At 40.6% G+C, this 18,359-nt stretch overlaps 1 protein-coding gene across 1 annotated transcript in view; it reads left to right on the forward strand.

Moving 5' to 3' along the window:
• clpb (ClpB family mitochondrial disaggregase) overlaps window positions 1-18,359 on the forward strand; it is a 38,421-nt gene that overhangs the window by 7,011 nt on the left and 13,051 nt on the right. Inside the window, exons 5-8 of the mRNA XM_060888416.1 lie at window positions 3,533-3,636; window positions 7,138-7,266; window positions 12,488-12,585; window positions 12,806-12,920. Of these exons, the coding sequence (XP_060744399.1) occupies window positions 3,533-3,636; window positions 7,138-7,266; window positions 12,488-12,585; window positions 12,806-12,920 (446 nt within the window). The remainder of the gene's footprint in view (window positions 1-3,532; window positions 3,637-7,137; window positions 7,267-12,487; window positions 12,586-12,805; window positions 12,921-18,359) is intronic.

Consider the following 18,359-nt stretch of genomic DNA (forward strand, 5'->3'; position numbering starts at 1 on the left):
GTACCGCACTTCACCTCATTATACCTGAGTGTCACTGTCTGTGTTTCTCACTGTACCTCACTGTCTCTGTGTTTCTCACTGTACCTCACTGTCTCTGTTATATACTGTACCTCAATGTCTCTGTTTCTCACTGTACCTCACTGTCTGTTTCTCACTGTACCTCACTGTCTCTGTGTTTCTCACTGTACCTCACGGTCTCTGTGTTTCTCACTGTACCTCACGGTCTCTGTGTTTCTCACTGTACCTCACTGTCTGTTATATACTGTACCTCAATGTCTCTGTTTCTCACTGTACCTCACTGTCTGTTTCTCACTGTACCTCACTCTGTTTCTCACTGTACCTCAATGTCTCTGTGTGTCTCACTGTACCTCACTGTCTCTGTGTTTCTCACTGTACCTCACTGTCTCTGTGTTTCTCACTGTACCTCACTGTCTCTGTTATATACTGTACCTCACTGTCTCTGTTTCTCACTGTACCTCACTGTCTCTTTGTTTCTCACTGTACCTCACTGTCTCTCTGTTTCTCACTGTACCTCACTGTCTTTTTGTTTCTCACTGTATCTCACTGTACCTCTGTTTCTCACTGTACCTCACTGTCTGTGTTTCTCACTGTACCTCACTGTCTGTGTTTCTCACTGTACCTCACTGTCTTTGTTATATACTGTACTTCACTGTCTGTTTCTCACTGTACCTCACTGCATTTTTCTCACTGTACCTCACTGTCTCTCTGTTTCTCACTGTACCTCACTGTCTGTGTTTCTCACTGTACCTCACTGTCTTTGTTATATACTGTACTTCACTGTCTGTTTCTCACTGTACCTCACTGCATTTTTCTCACTGTACCTCACTGTCTCTCTGTTTCTCACTGTACCTCACTGTCTCTGTTTCTCACTGTACCTCACTGTCTCTGTGTTTCTCACTGTACCTCACTGTCTCTGTTTCTCACTGCACCTCACTGTCTCTTTTTCTAATGTACCTCACTGTCTTTGTTATATGCTGTACCTCACTGTCTCTGTGTATCTCATTGTACCTCACTGTCTCTGTGTATCTCATTGTACCTCACTGTCTCTCTGTTTCTCATTGTACCTCACTGTCTCTCTGTTATATGCTGTACCTCACTGTCTCTTTCTCACTGTACCTTACTCTCTCTCTGTTTCTCAGTGTACCTCATTGACTCTCTTTTTCTCAGTGTACCTCACTGTCTCTGTTTTTCACTGTACCTCATTGTCTCTCTGTTTCTCACTGTACCTCACTGTCTCTCTGTTTCTCACTGTACCTCACTGTCTCTCTGTTACAATCTGTATTTTATTGTCTGCTTCTCTCTTTACACACAGTGTTCCTCACTGACTTTGTCTCTGTTTCTCACTGTACCTCACTGTCTCTCTGTATCTTTTTTTTATTGTTCCTTACTGCCTGTGTTCCTCACTCTGCCTCACTGCCTCACTCTCCCTCACTATCTGTCACAATCTCAATGAGTTACTGTGTCTTACATTACCTCACTGTCTCTCTGTACCTCACTATATCGCACTGTCTTTCTGTATCTCACTCTTCCTCACTTTACCTCACTGTTTCTCTGTACCTCACTCTTCCTCACTATACCTCACTGTCCCACTGCTCCTCATGGTATCTCAGAGTATTTCACAGTACCTCAGTGTTATCTGCTAAATGGATAAATTAAATTGATAAAATAAGTTTTTTTTTTTCTTGTGTTCCATTTACCTCCTCACTGCCCACAGATTCTCTCTCTCCCACACACACTTGTGTTTGAGTTTGAGCTTGTCAGGGTCCGGGTGACTTTTGACCCTTCTTTTACACATAAAGTGGAAAAAAAATGCGAGTCTGAAAACCTCTCTTTTAATACTCACTACAAATCTCTTCAATCTGAGGAGTTCTGAATAAATAGTTACTGCTTCTTTTTATGTATTTGTTACAAAGGCTTTGAAAATATTTGACTTGCTCAAAACATTTAAAATATGAATTTCTATGTTAATCGTGTCTGTGCTTAAAAATCTTTTTTTTGACCCGGTAATTTTTGTCCATGCTCTTTCACCATGTGTCAAGAACAACCACATCTATTCCTGAATGTATTAATGACTGCATCTGTTGTTCTCTGCATCTGCTGATATTCTCCACAGCTTGGTCTGTCATGTTCCTTATTTTCTTTGACTTCTTTATGGAGGACATCTGCTACCTCTGTCCATCAACTGAGACCCTTATAACTGCATCAGGAATATGTCTCTTTGTCTATGTGGGACATTCCAGATCTCAACATTTTCAGATTCTAACTTTGTCAGTTAAGTAGCCTTAACTGGAAGCCTGAACACTGAGCTTGAAAATAAACCTGTGTTTGTAGTATAACAATAAAATCCATGTAGCTAAAAAATGTGTCCTAAAGGGAGTGTATATATAGCAATAAAGCAGACTTGTATGGGAGCCCTGAGGAACTGCTGAAGTGGTGTTTTAAAAAAAAAAGCAATATTGACCTAATTATAATTCTTCCTTTAATCTGCAAAGATAATTTACAGTTACTAGTGGGTAATGTAATCATTATCTTGAATATTATTCACAATTTTTTATTGAAAAATAGAAGGGAGAAAAGTACAAGACTTATTCACATAATTGTGTGTGGGTGTGCATTTTTTGTGCATGTCTAGACTCTCAGTTAAGTGCACATTGACAATGACATTGGCTGGGTAAACATAACATGTCGGAAGTAAAGGTACCTGAAGCTCAAAGCCGTCTCTCAGGGTTACACGTTTGTTTTGACTCTTTTAGAGTGAGTTATTTGGGTGAATATTTCCGGAAGATCGAAGCATATGTTGGCTCCAGAAGAGCAATGGAGCATGGGAAGTGTGTACCAAGGTGGACAGGCAAGACGGACATCACCATGGTAACAGGGGAGCCTCCCTTGTTTGCCGTGTTGGCGACTACTTTGATAAAAATGTTGTACAAGTTAGGATTCAGTAAATAATTTTGTATTACATAGAGACAGCTAAGATACTTTGGTTATTATGATCTTAGTTGGTTTTGTAATATCAACATAGACCTCCTACTGTAACTATGGTAACCTGTGGTGGCGTGTTTTTCTGACAGATCTTTTTATGAAAAGCAACACAGCAACCATCAGTGGTGATGTGGAGAAATGGTGAGGCAGTTAATGTAAACTTTCTAAACTACAGCAATTAAACAACACAAGACGAGAAATAACTCAGTGTGAATGCAGCATTAGCCTTCATTCTTCTCCTCTGTTAGCTAGCATTATGCACCGTCTCTCACTCTGAGATGATAAGTCTCCATCTCCAGTGTGACTGTAACCAATCAGATTGTAACTTTGTGCTCAGAAAGATTTGACTCAGTGTAGGACTTGAAGCGATATAAAACGAATTAATTGTGTTCACATTCATTCACACATTTCTTGTCAGACGTGTAGCTCCAGGACAATCAGCACCTCAGCTACATTTTAGAAGTATAACATATTTAAAATGGGTCATGAGATGATTGTAATTCTGAGTCATTTTCTCTGTGTCTCTCAGTGTGGTGAAGGTTCTGTTGGAGTCCGGTGCTGATCCGAACCTCGGAGACGACTTCAGCAGTGTTTACGGAACAGCACGTGATAAAGGCATACACTCGCTGGAGGGTAAGACACTACACCAACACTGACCTGAAAAGGAATCGTAAGATTATTGTCATACCTTTTCTTCTTGTACTGTGGTATGATCTGTATTTCCTACCTTCAGTGTGAATCTTTTTACTTCTTTAGTTTACTTTTATACCATCATGCTAAAAAAAACTTAATTTGCTTCAATGTGTTTTTGAAAGGACAATATTCATGTTTTTAGGTGAAAATACATAATACATCTAAAACATAATCACTCATCAATCCCATATCACTGTCATGTTTATTAAGTTTAAACTGATCACACAAATGTTTCAAATCTCACGTTCTAAACACAAAGCATTCCTATAAAATCTTTAATTATAAAGAAAAACTTTAATTCCTCAGGCTCTTCTCCTGAGTTCTGTCACTTCTGAGCATTACATAGGGCTCTACTATGGCAATATATTGTTTTATGGATTTGTTTTAAAGTCAACGGGGAAAAAACACTAGATAAAAACATGAATATTTATTATAAAATGATGATTTTTGCCTCCTTGAAACCTCCTTTAGTGGATCAGGTGGCGTTCTGTCATTAACATTGTAAACTGATTAACACAGTTGTGCTCTTGAACACGTTAGGTCATTAAAATTTGAGTAACATTTCTAAGTACATGAACAGTCAGATGTTCTGTGTCTTATCAGCATCACAGTTTTTCAATCATCTTTCCCACAGAGCTGAGAAACTTCCTTTAAAATAATAAAATAAAAGTGAGTTATTCTTCTACACCCTCTGTGTGTGTGTGTGTGTGTGTGTGTGTGTGTGTGTGTTTTATTACAAATATCAATTCACTCACGGACAGCGTTATTAAGGCCATCCAAAACACACTCACAAACTTATTTGCATATATGTAATAGTCTTACATTTATTTTTTTATTTATTTTTTTTTATTTTTCATAAAAAGTGCTACACACACCCACACATGCATGCACGCACACACACACACACACACTGTGGTGGGAGACATATTTATATATGATATGTATATTACACACATTTGTATTGTTGGCAGTTTTTTGGGCCGTCTGGGAGGCCGCCATCCCAGATGCACTATGATGGATGGGCGAGCGAGAAGTGTGTGCGTGTGAGTGAGCCTGTGTGTGTGTGTGTGTGTGTGTGTGTGTGTGAGAGAGAGAGAGAGAGATTTGGTGAAGACTGCTGCGACTGCCGTGTGTGTGTGTGCACGTGTGATGGATGGCGTGCTCCTCTCTCCATGACGCTTTATTGAGTTAGCTGTGATTATCCGGCTCTCAGACATTAGTTACCAATGACGACCGGCCTGACAGGGAGAGAGAGAAAGAAAGAGGGAGAGAGAGAGGATGGGAGCAGGAGGAGAGTGAAGGACAGGAAGTGTGTGTGTAAATACCTAATAAACAGCTTCACTCTGTTTATCAGCTCACACATATTTAAAAATGTATGTGTTTGTGGTTTTATGGATCTTAATGCTCAGAGCATTTATATTTCTCCTGCTGGTGCTTGATGAACTTCTTCCTTTATCCACTCACTTTCTCACATCTCTTTGTTCTCCGTTTCTCAGCTGCAGGTTCTATCTCTGGTTCCACATTTCTCTCTCTCTCTCTCTCTCTCTCTCTCTCTCTCTCTCTCTCTCCCCCCTCTCTCTCCCCACCCTCTCTCTCGCTTTCTCTCTCTCTCTCTCTCTCTCTCCCCCCTCTCTCTCCCCCCTCTCTCTCTCGCTTTCTCTCTCTCTCTCTCTCTCTCTCTCTCTCACACACTCTGTCTCTCTCTCTCTCTGTCTCTCTCTCACACACTCACTCTCTCACTCTCTCTCTCTCACACACTGTCTCTCTCTCTCTGTCTCTCTCACTCTCTCACACACACTCACTCTCTCTCCTCTCGCTCTCTGTCTCTTTCTCTCTCTCTCTCTCTCTCTCTCCCTCTCTCTCTCTCTCTCTCTCGCCCTGTCTCTCTCTCTCTCAGTTCAATTCAGTTCAGCAAGCTTTATCGGCATGACCATATGCATCTACAGTATTCCCAAAGCTTTACAGCAAAGAAAGCTCTGTGACCAGTGTGTGTGCTCTGAGTGTTTAGTTTAAACACCGATACAAAACTAACTGAGCTCAGGCATTCAGCTACATGCCGTGTGTGTGTGTGTTCCAGTGCGTGCTGTAGTTTTATTGTTGTTGTGTTATACTTTGGTGAGGTCTGATTGTTCTGGTGTGAAGCTGCCCCTGATGTACAGCCATGTGAGTGTGTGTTAGTGAGCTGAGGTTCAGGACCGATGGCGAGACTCTTCTCGCTGCTCAGCTCATGGCATTGCAGAGTTAAATAGTGAGAGCTCTTGGGTCACTGTTTGAGGCGGAGACGGTATTTGATGGATATTTGCTGTATTTTGAGCCATAGTTGGAAATCAGTGGACTAATTCATCTCTGAGCTGCTGTTTGGGTTGGTGTGCTGCTAATTGATCTAATATAGAAGCTCATTCATATATTAGTGTTAGGATCAAGCAGCATGACTGTTCCACTCCACGCTCCTGAGGGAAGAGTTTAGATCTTTTGTTGCCAATTATAATTACACACATTGTGTACTTTGACTTGTGTGTGTACATAAATATGATGAAACATGTTTTACATCCTACACAACTTTCAAGAATTTTATAAAATCGACCTTTGTGTCGAATTGAATCAAAAGCTTTTTGGATGTATAAGGTGTAAATATTGTGTTTATTGGGTGTTCAGTGTAAATATAATCACTGATACACTGATTTTGGTCATTTAACTGTAACTCAAGAAGTAAGGACGTCATTAAGTCTCGAATTAATGATGCTTCCTAAAATGTTCCACAGTTTACTGTTCATACAGATGCCTCTGTAATTATAAGGATTGTATTTAACTTGACTTTTGAGAATGGTGTTAGAAGACCTTGAGTACTGAGGGGAAAAACCCTATACTCAGGATGTAATGATACTGATGCAGGTGTTGGGTATCAGTCTGATACGGAGCTCATTTACTGATATTGATGTAGGTGACATTAGGAGACATAATGAGACGTAACCCTTCTGTAAATCATCACACTAATATACAGACAGCAGGTAAATCCAGGGGTATTTATTAATGATTAATGCAAACCTGGCTGCAAACTGTAAAAATATTAAGAGGATGAATTACGTCACCTTCTCACAATATAAATAACCTGATAAAGACATCTTAATGGTGTTTAAACAGTAGAGAGAACATGATGAGCAGTATCAAAGTGTGGGATTGAAAATGAGCACAAGGGTTTGTGGCTTGCAGACACAGAAATACTGTTACAATGAGAGTGAACTTTACTAACTGTGAGCACTGAGCACAGAGACACACACACATCATGATCACACATGATCAGTATCCAAAACACACACACACACGTAAAAAGAAAATAGTATCAACCCGTCACAGCACATCAATAATAACACTGATACTAAAGACTAATACTGTAGTATTAAATGACAAATAATTCCCTTTGTCTCTATTTCTCTTTCACAGTGTTGGTGACGAGGGAGGATGAGTTCAGTAATCGCCTCAGCGCTCGGGCTAGTTTCCGTGGTTGCACACCACTTCATTACGCTGTCCTCGCTGATGACCTCCGCACTGTGCGCATGCTCCTCGATGCAGGTGAGGTTAAAGGTCAAGTCACACCTGGCCCTACCATATAGTACACACACACACTCAGTCCTTAACCAGTCGATGATGGCTCCTTAAACAAGTGACCCCCGTTGCCTGAGGCAGTTAGGATCAAGTTGACCTTTAACCCCTGAGAGAGAAGAGCCACGGGACATGCACCAGAGGATATCAGGAAGTGTCAGCATTGAAAGAGAGAGAAGGAAGGAAATAAAGGAAGACATGCACTGCCTGGCTGTTTTCTGTCCTGGGAGTTGTAATCAGGTTGGATGCCTCAGTAAATATAGAAGCATCTGCCTTTTTTTTTTTTGTTTGCCTCTGTACAAATATGCAAACACTTCTCCTGAGTGAAAAATGATGGAATTAACGTGAAATGAAAAATCGCATGCGGTCAGACAGACACTCTGCGTGTCATCCTCATCTTAAAATCTCTCTCCAGAAATGAAATGGTTCTCCTCAGACATTAAATGCATTTCCAAATAAAATGGAGAACTTTACATAAATAGTTTTTTTATATCAAAAACAATCAGATTAGCGATTAAAAAGCCCATTACCCAGAGGCCTCGGCAGCAAAAGGCCACGCCCTGGCAGACAGAGCAGCGTCAGATGTCAGGAACCATCCATCAGAGCGATGACATCATCACCCCGAGACGACTCCAGTAAAGTGCACAGCAGAACGAATGGAAGTAGATTCTTATTTCCTGAGATAGTGCAGTGTATCTGATACACAGCCTTTACCCAGAAGCCCCAGCTACACCATAGCACACTACCTTCTAATATCACAGCAGGACAGAACAGCCATCTGTTCACTTTTAATTTCTGCAAAGAAACTCCAGAAATCTTCACACAAATGTATACAGTATGTATACACAAGATTCTTAAAATATCAGATTTCTGTGACATAAAATAAATAAAGATAAATTATATTAGAACACTTTTACTTAAAACATTTTCAACCTGTACATTGACAGTGAAAAAAGATTCAGAATTGAGTATAAACTAGTTCCCTAAACTGCTTAGTCCTTTTGGGTTTATCAGCTCTGTCTCTTTTCGAGTTTTTGATTTGGATCGTTGTGCTGAAAGTTGAAATTCCTCTTCATCTTCCTAGACTAGATTTGATTGTTTTATCTGTCACATATCTTTTACAGTACAGTGAACAACATCCTATCCAGCATGCTCAGGTCCAAGTGCAGGGTTCTACCCCTGTGTTTAACAGTATAACTGTGATATCCCTGGAGTGTTAATGTCTTGCCTAAGCGCAAGTTTATGTATTGCCTAAGTGCGCTGCAGTGGTGTTGCTGGGGATTGAACCACTGACCTCCTGATCAACCATATTTACTCAGCCACTGGGCATTTCAGTGCCAGAACTAACCTGCATTTGGAGCTGTTCATGATTCCATCCAAGCCAATTAAAGCCCCACTTCTGACAGTCCTTACGCCTGCTGAGGCACTGTGGGGTTTTTATGGTGAAATTCTACATTGTTTGTGCACCAATTATACTTTAGACAACAAGTTCCATCTTGGTTTCATCAGATATACTGTATAATAACACATTTTTCACAGTGGTTTTGGAGCCTGTGTTTTTTTTTTGTTTTTTTTTTGCAAGTTTATCCAGCCTTGTATGTTGGTTTTTTTTCTTTTTGTTTTAGAAAAAGCCTGCATCTTGTCACCCTGGCCCATAACTCTGACATTTTCATAAAACAATAGGTAGCAGTCACATGTACAGCTTCCAGCACTACCAGGTCCACAGCTCCTCTGTATGTCGCTGTGCTCCTGGTGACAGCCTTCCTCACCAGCTCTTTCTTTGCTTTCTCATCAGTTTTGGAGGGAGGTCCTGTTCTTTCTGGTGTCACTGTTGTGCCGTATTTTTTCCACTTGTATATGGTTTTTTCACCTTGTTCTATGGTACAGCTAATGCCTTGGTAATTGGGAATTTATAGCCCTCTCCTGAGTGATACCTTTGAACAACAAGGTCCTGTTGATTCTTTGTAAGCTCTCTGTGGTCAATGGCTCTTCAGTTGAGAAGCTGTCAGAAAAATCCTACAGGAACTACTGAGATTTATTTGGAGTGAGTCTGAGTCACTTCAGTTGATGAAGGTTTCTACTGACTACTGTCTCACATGAGCTTGATAACGATCGCTTCTGAACAACCGCAACATACCAAATTCTAAAAGGATGTTGCACACTTGCGATGTTGCAATGAGGTTGTTTTATTTTTATTTGCTTTTATCTTTTTCTTAAATAAATAATATATTAATTGTTGGTAAATTGTTGTGATGTTAAAGGAATTAAACAGTACAGAATGTGCTGTTATACAAAAATAATGAACATCACTTAAGTTGCTCCACTTCATCACCACAACATTGTTGATTATTTTCCTGTAACAGCACCAGACACACTGGGTTGTTGAACGTTGTAAGATCTCAGCCATGTTAAGCGGATAAAAACGTGAGCCGTGTATTAGAGACATGACCAACAGCCATCCCTGCCCATCTACCACCACCCTACATCAGGAACACTCTCACACAGGGGTCTGGTCACTCGGCTGCTGTTTCAGACACTTTAATAACCAAAGAACATATGAGTGACCTCATACCTGCAGACTTTGTGGTGTCTCTGCGTTCATCACGCACACACACACATGGCCCAGGTCTTGGCTGACGGGTGGTCACACACCTTATTTCCCCTATGAGTGGACAGACATTTCCTCCTCAATCGTCCATTCATCACTGGCCTGCAGGACGTCCCCCTGGTCTCGTGCTGCTCCTGGCCCCGGGCTTGGCTCACTCTCGCTGGGGAAGAGACACAGCTCCGGCCCACGGCTTCTCCACCGCTCGCAGCCATGAGAGGTGACTAATCACCCTAACCATGACCTTTGAACCCTGACCCTCAGGCAGAAACAAGGGAACCACCAGCTGAAAAGAGAAAGACATTTAACAGAGGCTGGTTTATCCTTAAATCTGTGTGTGTGTGTGTGTGTGTGTTTCTTTCTGCGTACACACATGTATCCCTCTAAGGGGTGCCTAATCATTAGTAGTGATTCTCTTTAACACACATGCCCAAAGGGGTGTGTTTGTGTGTGCCTGTGTGTGTGTGTGTGTGTGATATTACAGGACTAAATGATGCTATTTATTATCTGAGAGTGGAAAGAGGGAAGTGTAACAGGAGGACAGGGAAGTGTTTCTTTATTACTTTTCTCTTTTTATGTCGGCTGGCTATCGATCGGCGTTTCTCTGTTTTTGTTCAGAGTTTTCCTGACAGTGTTTGAAATTAGCTCCAGTCTTTAATCAGGACAGGATCTGTACTTAACACACAGCTGTCCATGATGTGTGAGATCTCTGTGGTGTGAGAGGAAGCGAGGCTGGTCTTGAGCAAAGTGTTCCTGTGTAACGTAATGCAGAATATTACATTTATTGAATCTCAAATGAGACACTTTTATGGTAAAAAAAAAGATTTGTTTGTATTCTAATATCTATACATATGTATTTATTGGGTTTTAAATTCAGTCAATGAGTTTTTATACATTTTTGTGTATTGACATGTCTTTGCCTCAGGCAGTGCAGGTCAAACAACAGAACAAAAATCCCTGAGGACACCACGGAAACCATCGCTATGGTCACCATCAACTCTCTCTCTCTCTCTCTCTCTCTCTCTCTCTCTCTCTCTCTGTGTCCTATAATGAGGGAACAATAGTGGAGCTCTGTTTTAATTGAATAAACAGTAGGGAGTCTCTTTCTCTTTCTCTCTCTCTTTCTCTTTATAGCTAAAGCTTGGAAACGGATCATCAAATAATTACAGAATTACATAGATGAACAAATGTACATGCATTCTCAATATAGTCAAGAAAAACTAGACATAAATGTGATTTAAAACTAATAGAACCCTGAGAATAACAAAAAAAGGAAAAAATTGTGTGTATTATATGTCATAGGTGACATGGTCATTCACTGTCCCTCACTTGGTGTAGGTGTGTCTGTGTGTGTGTGTGTGTGTGTGTGTGTGTGTGTGTGTGTCATTTGGTTCCTTGTGAGTCTCTTTTGTTCCTGAATCTTTATTGTGTTAGTGGTGTGTTAGTTGTTTTTTGTTTTGGGGGTTAGGTTAATGTGTTATTGTGTGTTAGAGGTATAATAGTGGTGTGTTAGTTTTGGGGGTTAGGTTAGTGTGTCTTAGAGGTATAATAGTGGTTTGTTAGTTTTGGTGTTAGGTTAGTGTGTGTTAGAGGTATAATAGTGGTTTGTTAGTTTTGGTGTTAGGTTAGTGTGTGTTATTGTGTGTTAGAGGTATAGTAGTGGTGTGTTAGTTTTGGGGTTAGGTTAGTGTGTTATATTGTGTGTTAGAGGTATAGTAGTGGTGTGTTAGGTTTTGGGGTTAGGTTAGTGTGTTATATTCTGTGTTAGAGGTATAGTAGTGGTGTGTTAGTTTTGGGGTTAGGTTAGTGTGTTATATTGTGTGTTAGAGGTATAGTAGTGGTGTGTTAGTTTTGGGGTTAGGTTAGTGTGTTATATTGTGTGTTAGAGGTATAGTAGTGGTGTGTTAGTTTTGGGGTTAGGTTAGTGTGTTATATTGTGTGTTAGAGGTATAGTAGTGGTGTGTTAGTTTTGGGGTTAGTTTAGTGTGTTATATTGTGTGTTAGAGGTATAGTAGTGGTGTGTTAGTTTTGGGGTTAGGTTAGTGTGTTATATTGTGTGTTAGAGGTATAGTAGTGGTGTGTTAGGTTTTGGGGTTAGGTTAGTGTGTTATTGTGTGTTACTGATGTGTCATTGTGAGTTAATTGTATGTTAGTGTTGGGTTAGTGGTGCGTTATTTTCGGATGATGGTTTGTTAGCGGTATGGTGTGCGGTTATTGAGCAGTGACTGATAAACCAGTTTGATGAGGGGACTGGTCTCTCTCTTGCTCTTTCTCTCTCGCTGTCCCTCTCTCTAGCACTCTTTCTCTCTCTCTCTCTCTTTCTCTCTATCTAGCGCTCTTTCTCTCTCTCTCTCTCTCTTTTTCTCTCTCTCTCACTTGCTCTCTCTCTTTCACACTCTCTCTCACTCTCTCTCTCTTGCTCTCTCTCTGTGCGAGCACACTGACCCCCTGCTTGTTGGGATCAATCCATTTTTAGGACACAATATTTTTCCTTCCGTCTCTCTTTTTTAACACAGTGACCCCTAACAGCTTGACCCCAAACCCTGGTGGTGATGACCTTTGACTTGTGTGATGTGTGTGTTGCAGGTGCGAACCCCCTGCAGGTGAATGAGTTGGGACACACTCCACTGTCTTATGCTAAAGAGGGAGAGATGCACACACTGCTGAAGGAGCGTGAGGAAAAGGTACAGCGTGAAGGGGCGGGGCTTACACCACTGCTCACTGATGATTGGTTTAGTCGTTTAAATGACCTACAGTTCAGAAGAGCTTTAACTTTTATTAAAGGAGTTTAGTGTACTGATTACGTCCTCATGTTATAAGAATCAAGCTAATCCCTGTCTCACTGTCCACCTGTCTGTCTGTCCATCTATCTGTCTTCCTGTGTGTCTGTCTGTTTGTCTATAGTTTAAGGAAGAACAGAAGCAGAGGGAGGTGGAGGAGAGGAGGAGGTTTCCTCTGGAGTACAGACTAAAGGAGCACATCATCGGCCAGGAGGGGGCCATCGCTACTGTCGCCTCAGGTAACACACTCATACGCACTCAAATTGTGTGTGTGTGTATGTGTGTATATGCACAAACACACATATATATGTGTACACATATACACATTCAATCATATACATACACACAAATATGAACACTCAAACACAAACATACTAATATACACAATCTCACACAGTCTTGTGTGTGTGTGTGTGTGTGTATATTCACATACACACACACACTCAGACACACAGGGTTGTTTCCCATCACTTTACCTTTTGTACTCTATCACTATCCCCCCAGTGGGTGTGGCTTTGGGGCCAGCCAGGCAGGCGAAAGCAGCTAATTGGTTAATGTAGATTAATGGGCAGGGTTTCGATGAGCACAGGTGGCTGTGTGTGTGTGTGTGTGTGCAGCTGCTGTTCATCCTAGTCTTGGGTGGTTTAACTCAATTACTCTCTCTCTCTTTTTCTATGTTTCTCTCTGTTCAAGTTCAGCACATCTCAACATATTGTGTATGGTGTATATTCAGTGTGTACGGAACATGCTGACATGTCTCACTGTCTCTCTCTCTCTCTCTCTCTCTCTCTCTCTCTCTGGACCTTCGTGTTTCCTTCTTGTTTCATTTTTTTATTCTCTAATTATTTATTTATTTTCTTTGATTTTTCCGTAACAGAGTGCATGATGTGTTTGTGTGTGCCGCGCTCGCATATGTGTGTGTACAGCTCCCCAGATAGACACCGTAGATGAGTTATAGCACAATAACACACACACCTCAGTAAACACGCAATATTACTGCACTTATCGATCGATTAGCACAACACCACCTTGTGCTGTGTGTGACATGATTAAGAGTGTGTGTGCGTATGCGCGTGTGTGTGAGAGTATCTGTGTGCATGCTTATTGTGTTGATTTTTGAAATTATCTCTGATATCTTGAACATCTCTCTTGGCTTGCTGAAATTAGTGGAGGATTATGTATGCATGTATGAGTGAGTGTATAGAGTGTGTGAGGGAGAGTTTGCGTGTGAGAGTGTGTGTGTGTGTGCGCGTGTGTGTGTATGTGTGTGTGTGTGAGAGAGAGAGAGAGAGATGTACAGGCAGCCTCTCTCTAACTGATTTGATAAATGGGCAGTTATTGCAGTGGCAAATTGTCCTGAAAGCAATTTGAGGCACAGCATGGTGACCGTTAAAGCAGCAGAATATTGATCCTCCACAACTAATATAGTGAATATATCAGCTCACACACACACACACACACACACACACACACACACACACACACACACACACATACTTCTGCTGCTGAGATCGGGTGAGAGAGAGGAGGGACAGGCAAGGCAAGGCAAGATGAGAAATGCTGATGTCAAAGAGAAATGAGAAAGAAAGAGACACAGGAGTGTGTGTGTGTGTGTGTGTGTGTGTGTGTGTGTGTGTGTGTGTGTGTGTGTGTGTGTGTGTGTGTCTAATAAAATAAAAAAATGTGGCCATCAAACACACTTACTGCAGCCTTTGGCTATGCAGATGATGTACAGGCTCAGAAAGGATATAAACACACACACACACACACACACACACACACACACAGAGTTCCTACACTGATAGGCAGAATGATGTGTTTATGGGATTAACAGCACAATTACAGTGTTTTTATTTTTTTAATTTACTTCTTTGTATTTCTTTTATTATTTGTTTTATTATATACTATCTTAAGTTTTCTGCAGACGTCATGTTAACACAATGATCTGATGAAAAATGAGAGACGAACAAGCCCCACCTACTGGAACTCAGCATGTGATAGGCTTATTCCACTGTCGCTGTCAACCAATCAGTGAGCTTACTTGGCTGTGTACACTGGGGTGGTGGGGTTTAGAGGGCAGTTGTGGCAGAGGAAGTAGTAAAATAAATTCTTGTATTTTTTCCAGTTAGTATGGTTGTAAAGTTCAATGGAGAAGACGATGTTGTCAGTTTAATCAACATGCCACTGACATGATCAAAAACATGACTCCTTCTTATCCTCACATGCAACAAGATGAACTCACAAAATTGATCATTCCATATTCTTCTGAATATGAAGACGATCAAGGCTCGGTCCCATCGCATGCTGTGCAACTCTATAATGTCAGATCTTCTGATAAATTATTTTCTAACAAAATAACTTTCTGAATTATCTACTAAAAGTAGATTCAATGATACATTTATAAAAATGTTAATAAAATGTTTTAATAAACTATTTAAGAAATGAAATGTAGTTAAACTGAGAGCTGCTGCTTATAGCAACAATACTTCTAGACTCCTCCTCCTCCACCCAGGTTGACCAATCAGTTTAAAGGTGGGCGGGGCTTTGTCTGTCTATATTCTGTGCTTGTTTTCAACTAAACTGTATCATTCACATTAAACTATTACTACCGAAATTAAATACCACAAGCATAATGAATACATGTATTTTTTATTATTTTATCAATGTGTGTGTTTTGTTTATTTTATCAATTACATACACAGAAAATAGATTTTTGACTGATTTAGTTTTAATATTTTACACAAACTGTCTCTTAGTGTGAATGATTTTTCCATTGGGGTGTGTAAACCTTTGCACTCAGTTGGGACTCGAGTATACCGTCGCGCACACACCCGCACACACACAGGAAGCTGCAGATTGATCTTGCTTTAGCTCTTGGGGGCTAAAGGTTATTGAAGGTGATTATCCTCCTTAATGTCATTACCAGTCCTCTGCCTTTCCAAACAAAGACAACACACACCTATACACACAACTTGTGGGAACCAAATGTTAAACGAAGCACAATAATGATGCACTTAATTTACTATGATTTTTAACTGTATACTGAACCCCCCCCACACACACACACACCTTTCTGAGGCATTGACATAATGATTGCACTGTAGACAATTAATGCTTTAACAAGAGGAAATATTCTGACTTTTTACATAACAAGATTTTTTAATCACACACACACAAACACACACATACACAGCCTCCAGTTAATTACAGGTTACACTGAAATACACAGTAGAAATACTTTAATGAATCATTTTAATAAAATATGCTATTATCTTTTTAATTATGCTTTAATTACTTTTCTGGCCACTTGCCCTAGAGGTGCTGATTACAGCTTATACCAGACGTTATACCTTATACCTGACGTTACACCTTATACCTGACGTTACACCTTATACCAGACGTTATACCTTATACCTGACGTTACACCTTATACCTGACGTTATACCTTATACCTGACATTACACCTTATACCAGACGTTACACCTTATACATGACGTTACACCTTATACATGACGTTACACCTTATACCTGACGTTACACCTTATACCTGACGTTACACCTTATACCTGACGTTATACCTTATACATGACGTTACACCTTATACCTGACGTTATACCTTATACCAGACGTTACACCTTATACGTGACGTTACACCTTATACGTGACGTTAAACCTTAAACCTGACGTTACACCTTAAACCTGACGTTACACCTTATACATGACGTTACACCTTATACCTGACGTTACACCTTATACATGACGTTACACCTTAAACCTGACGTTACACCTTATACATGACATTACACCTTAAACCTGACGTTACACCTTATACATGACGTTACACCTTAAACCTGACGTTACACCTTATACATGATGTTACACCTTAAAACTGACTTTACACCTTATACATGACGTTACACCTTATACATGACGTTACACCTTAAACCTGACGTTACACCTTAAACCTGACGTTACACCTTATACGTGACGTTACACCTTATACGTGACGTTAAACCTTAAACCTGACGTTACACCTTAAACCTGACGTTACACCTTATACATGACGTTACACCTTATACCTGACGTTACACCTTATACATGACGTTACACCTTAAACCTGACGTTACACCTTATACATGACTTTACACCTTAAACCTGACGTTACACCTTATACATGACGTTACACCTTAAACCTGACGTTACACCTTATACATGATGTTACACCTTAAAACTGACTTTACACCTTATACATGACGTTACACCTTATACATGACGTTACACCTTATACATGACGTTACACCTTAAACCTGACGTTACACCTTATACATGACGTTACACCTTAAACCTGACGTTACACCTTAAACCTGACGTTACACCTTATACATGACGTTACACCTTAAACATGACGTTACACCTTAAACCTGACGTTACACCTTACATGACGTCACACCTTAAACCTGACGTCACACCTTAAACCTGACGTCACACCTTATACATGATGTTACACCTTATACATGACGTTACACCTTATACATGACGTTACACCTTAAACATGACGTTACACCTTAAACCTGACGTTACACCTTATACATGACGTCACACCTTAAACCTGACGTCACACCTTAAACCTGACGTTACACCTTATACATGATGTTACACCTTATACATGACGTTACACCTTAAACTTGTCGTTACACCTTATTCATGACGTTACACCTTATACACGTTACACCTTAAACTTGACGTTACACCTTATACACGTTACACCTTAAACCTGACGTTACACCTTAAACCTGACGTTATACCTTAAACCTGACGTTACACCTTATACATGACGTTACACCTTAAACCTGACGTTATACCTTAAACCTGACGTTACACCTTATACATGACGTTACACCTTAAACCTGACGTTACACCTTAAACCTGACGTTACACCTTATACATGACGTTACACCTTAAACCTGACGTTATACCTTAAACCTGACGTTACACCTTATACATGACGTTACACCTTATACATGACGTTACACCTTAAACCTGACGTTACACCTTAAACCTGACGTTACACCTTATACCTGACGTTACACCTTAAACCTGACGTTACACCTTAAACCTGACGTTACACCTTATACCTGACGTTACACCTTATACCTGACGTTACACCTTATACCTGACGTTACACCTTATACATGACGTTACACCTTAAACCTGACGTTACACCTTAAACCTGACGTTACACCTTATACATGACGTTACACCTTATACATGACGTTACACCTTATACATGATGTTACGGGGAAGTCGTGGCCTAATTGTTAGAGAGTTTGACTCCTAACCCTAAGGTTGTGGGTTCGAGTCTCGGGCCGGCAATACCACGACTGAGGTGCCGTTGAGCAAGGCACCGAACCACCCCAACTGCTCCCCGTGCGCCGCAGCATAAATGGCTGCCCACTGCTCCGGGTGTGTGTTCACGGTGTGTGTGTGTGTGTTCACTGCTGTGTGTGTGCACTTTGGATGGGTTAAATGCGGAGAACGAATCTGAGTATGGGTCACCGTACTTAGCCGTATGTCACGTCACTTCACTTCACGTTTCTGTGGATCAGTGTTCACTGAAACAGAACCTGGCTGTGGCTATGTTCAGCGTTTATTTACACTGTAATGTAGTCTGAACCTTC

The sequence above is a fragment of the Tachysurus vachellii genome, chromosome 15 (assembly GCF_030014155.1).
Source record: "Tachysurus vachellii isolate PV-2020 chromosome 15, HZAU_Pvac_v1, whole genome shotgun sequence".
NCBI lineage: Eukaryota > Metazoa > Chordata > Actinopteri > Siluriformes > Bagridae > Tachysurus > Tachysurus vachellii.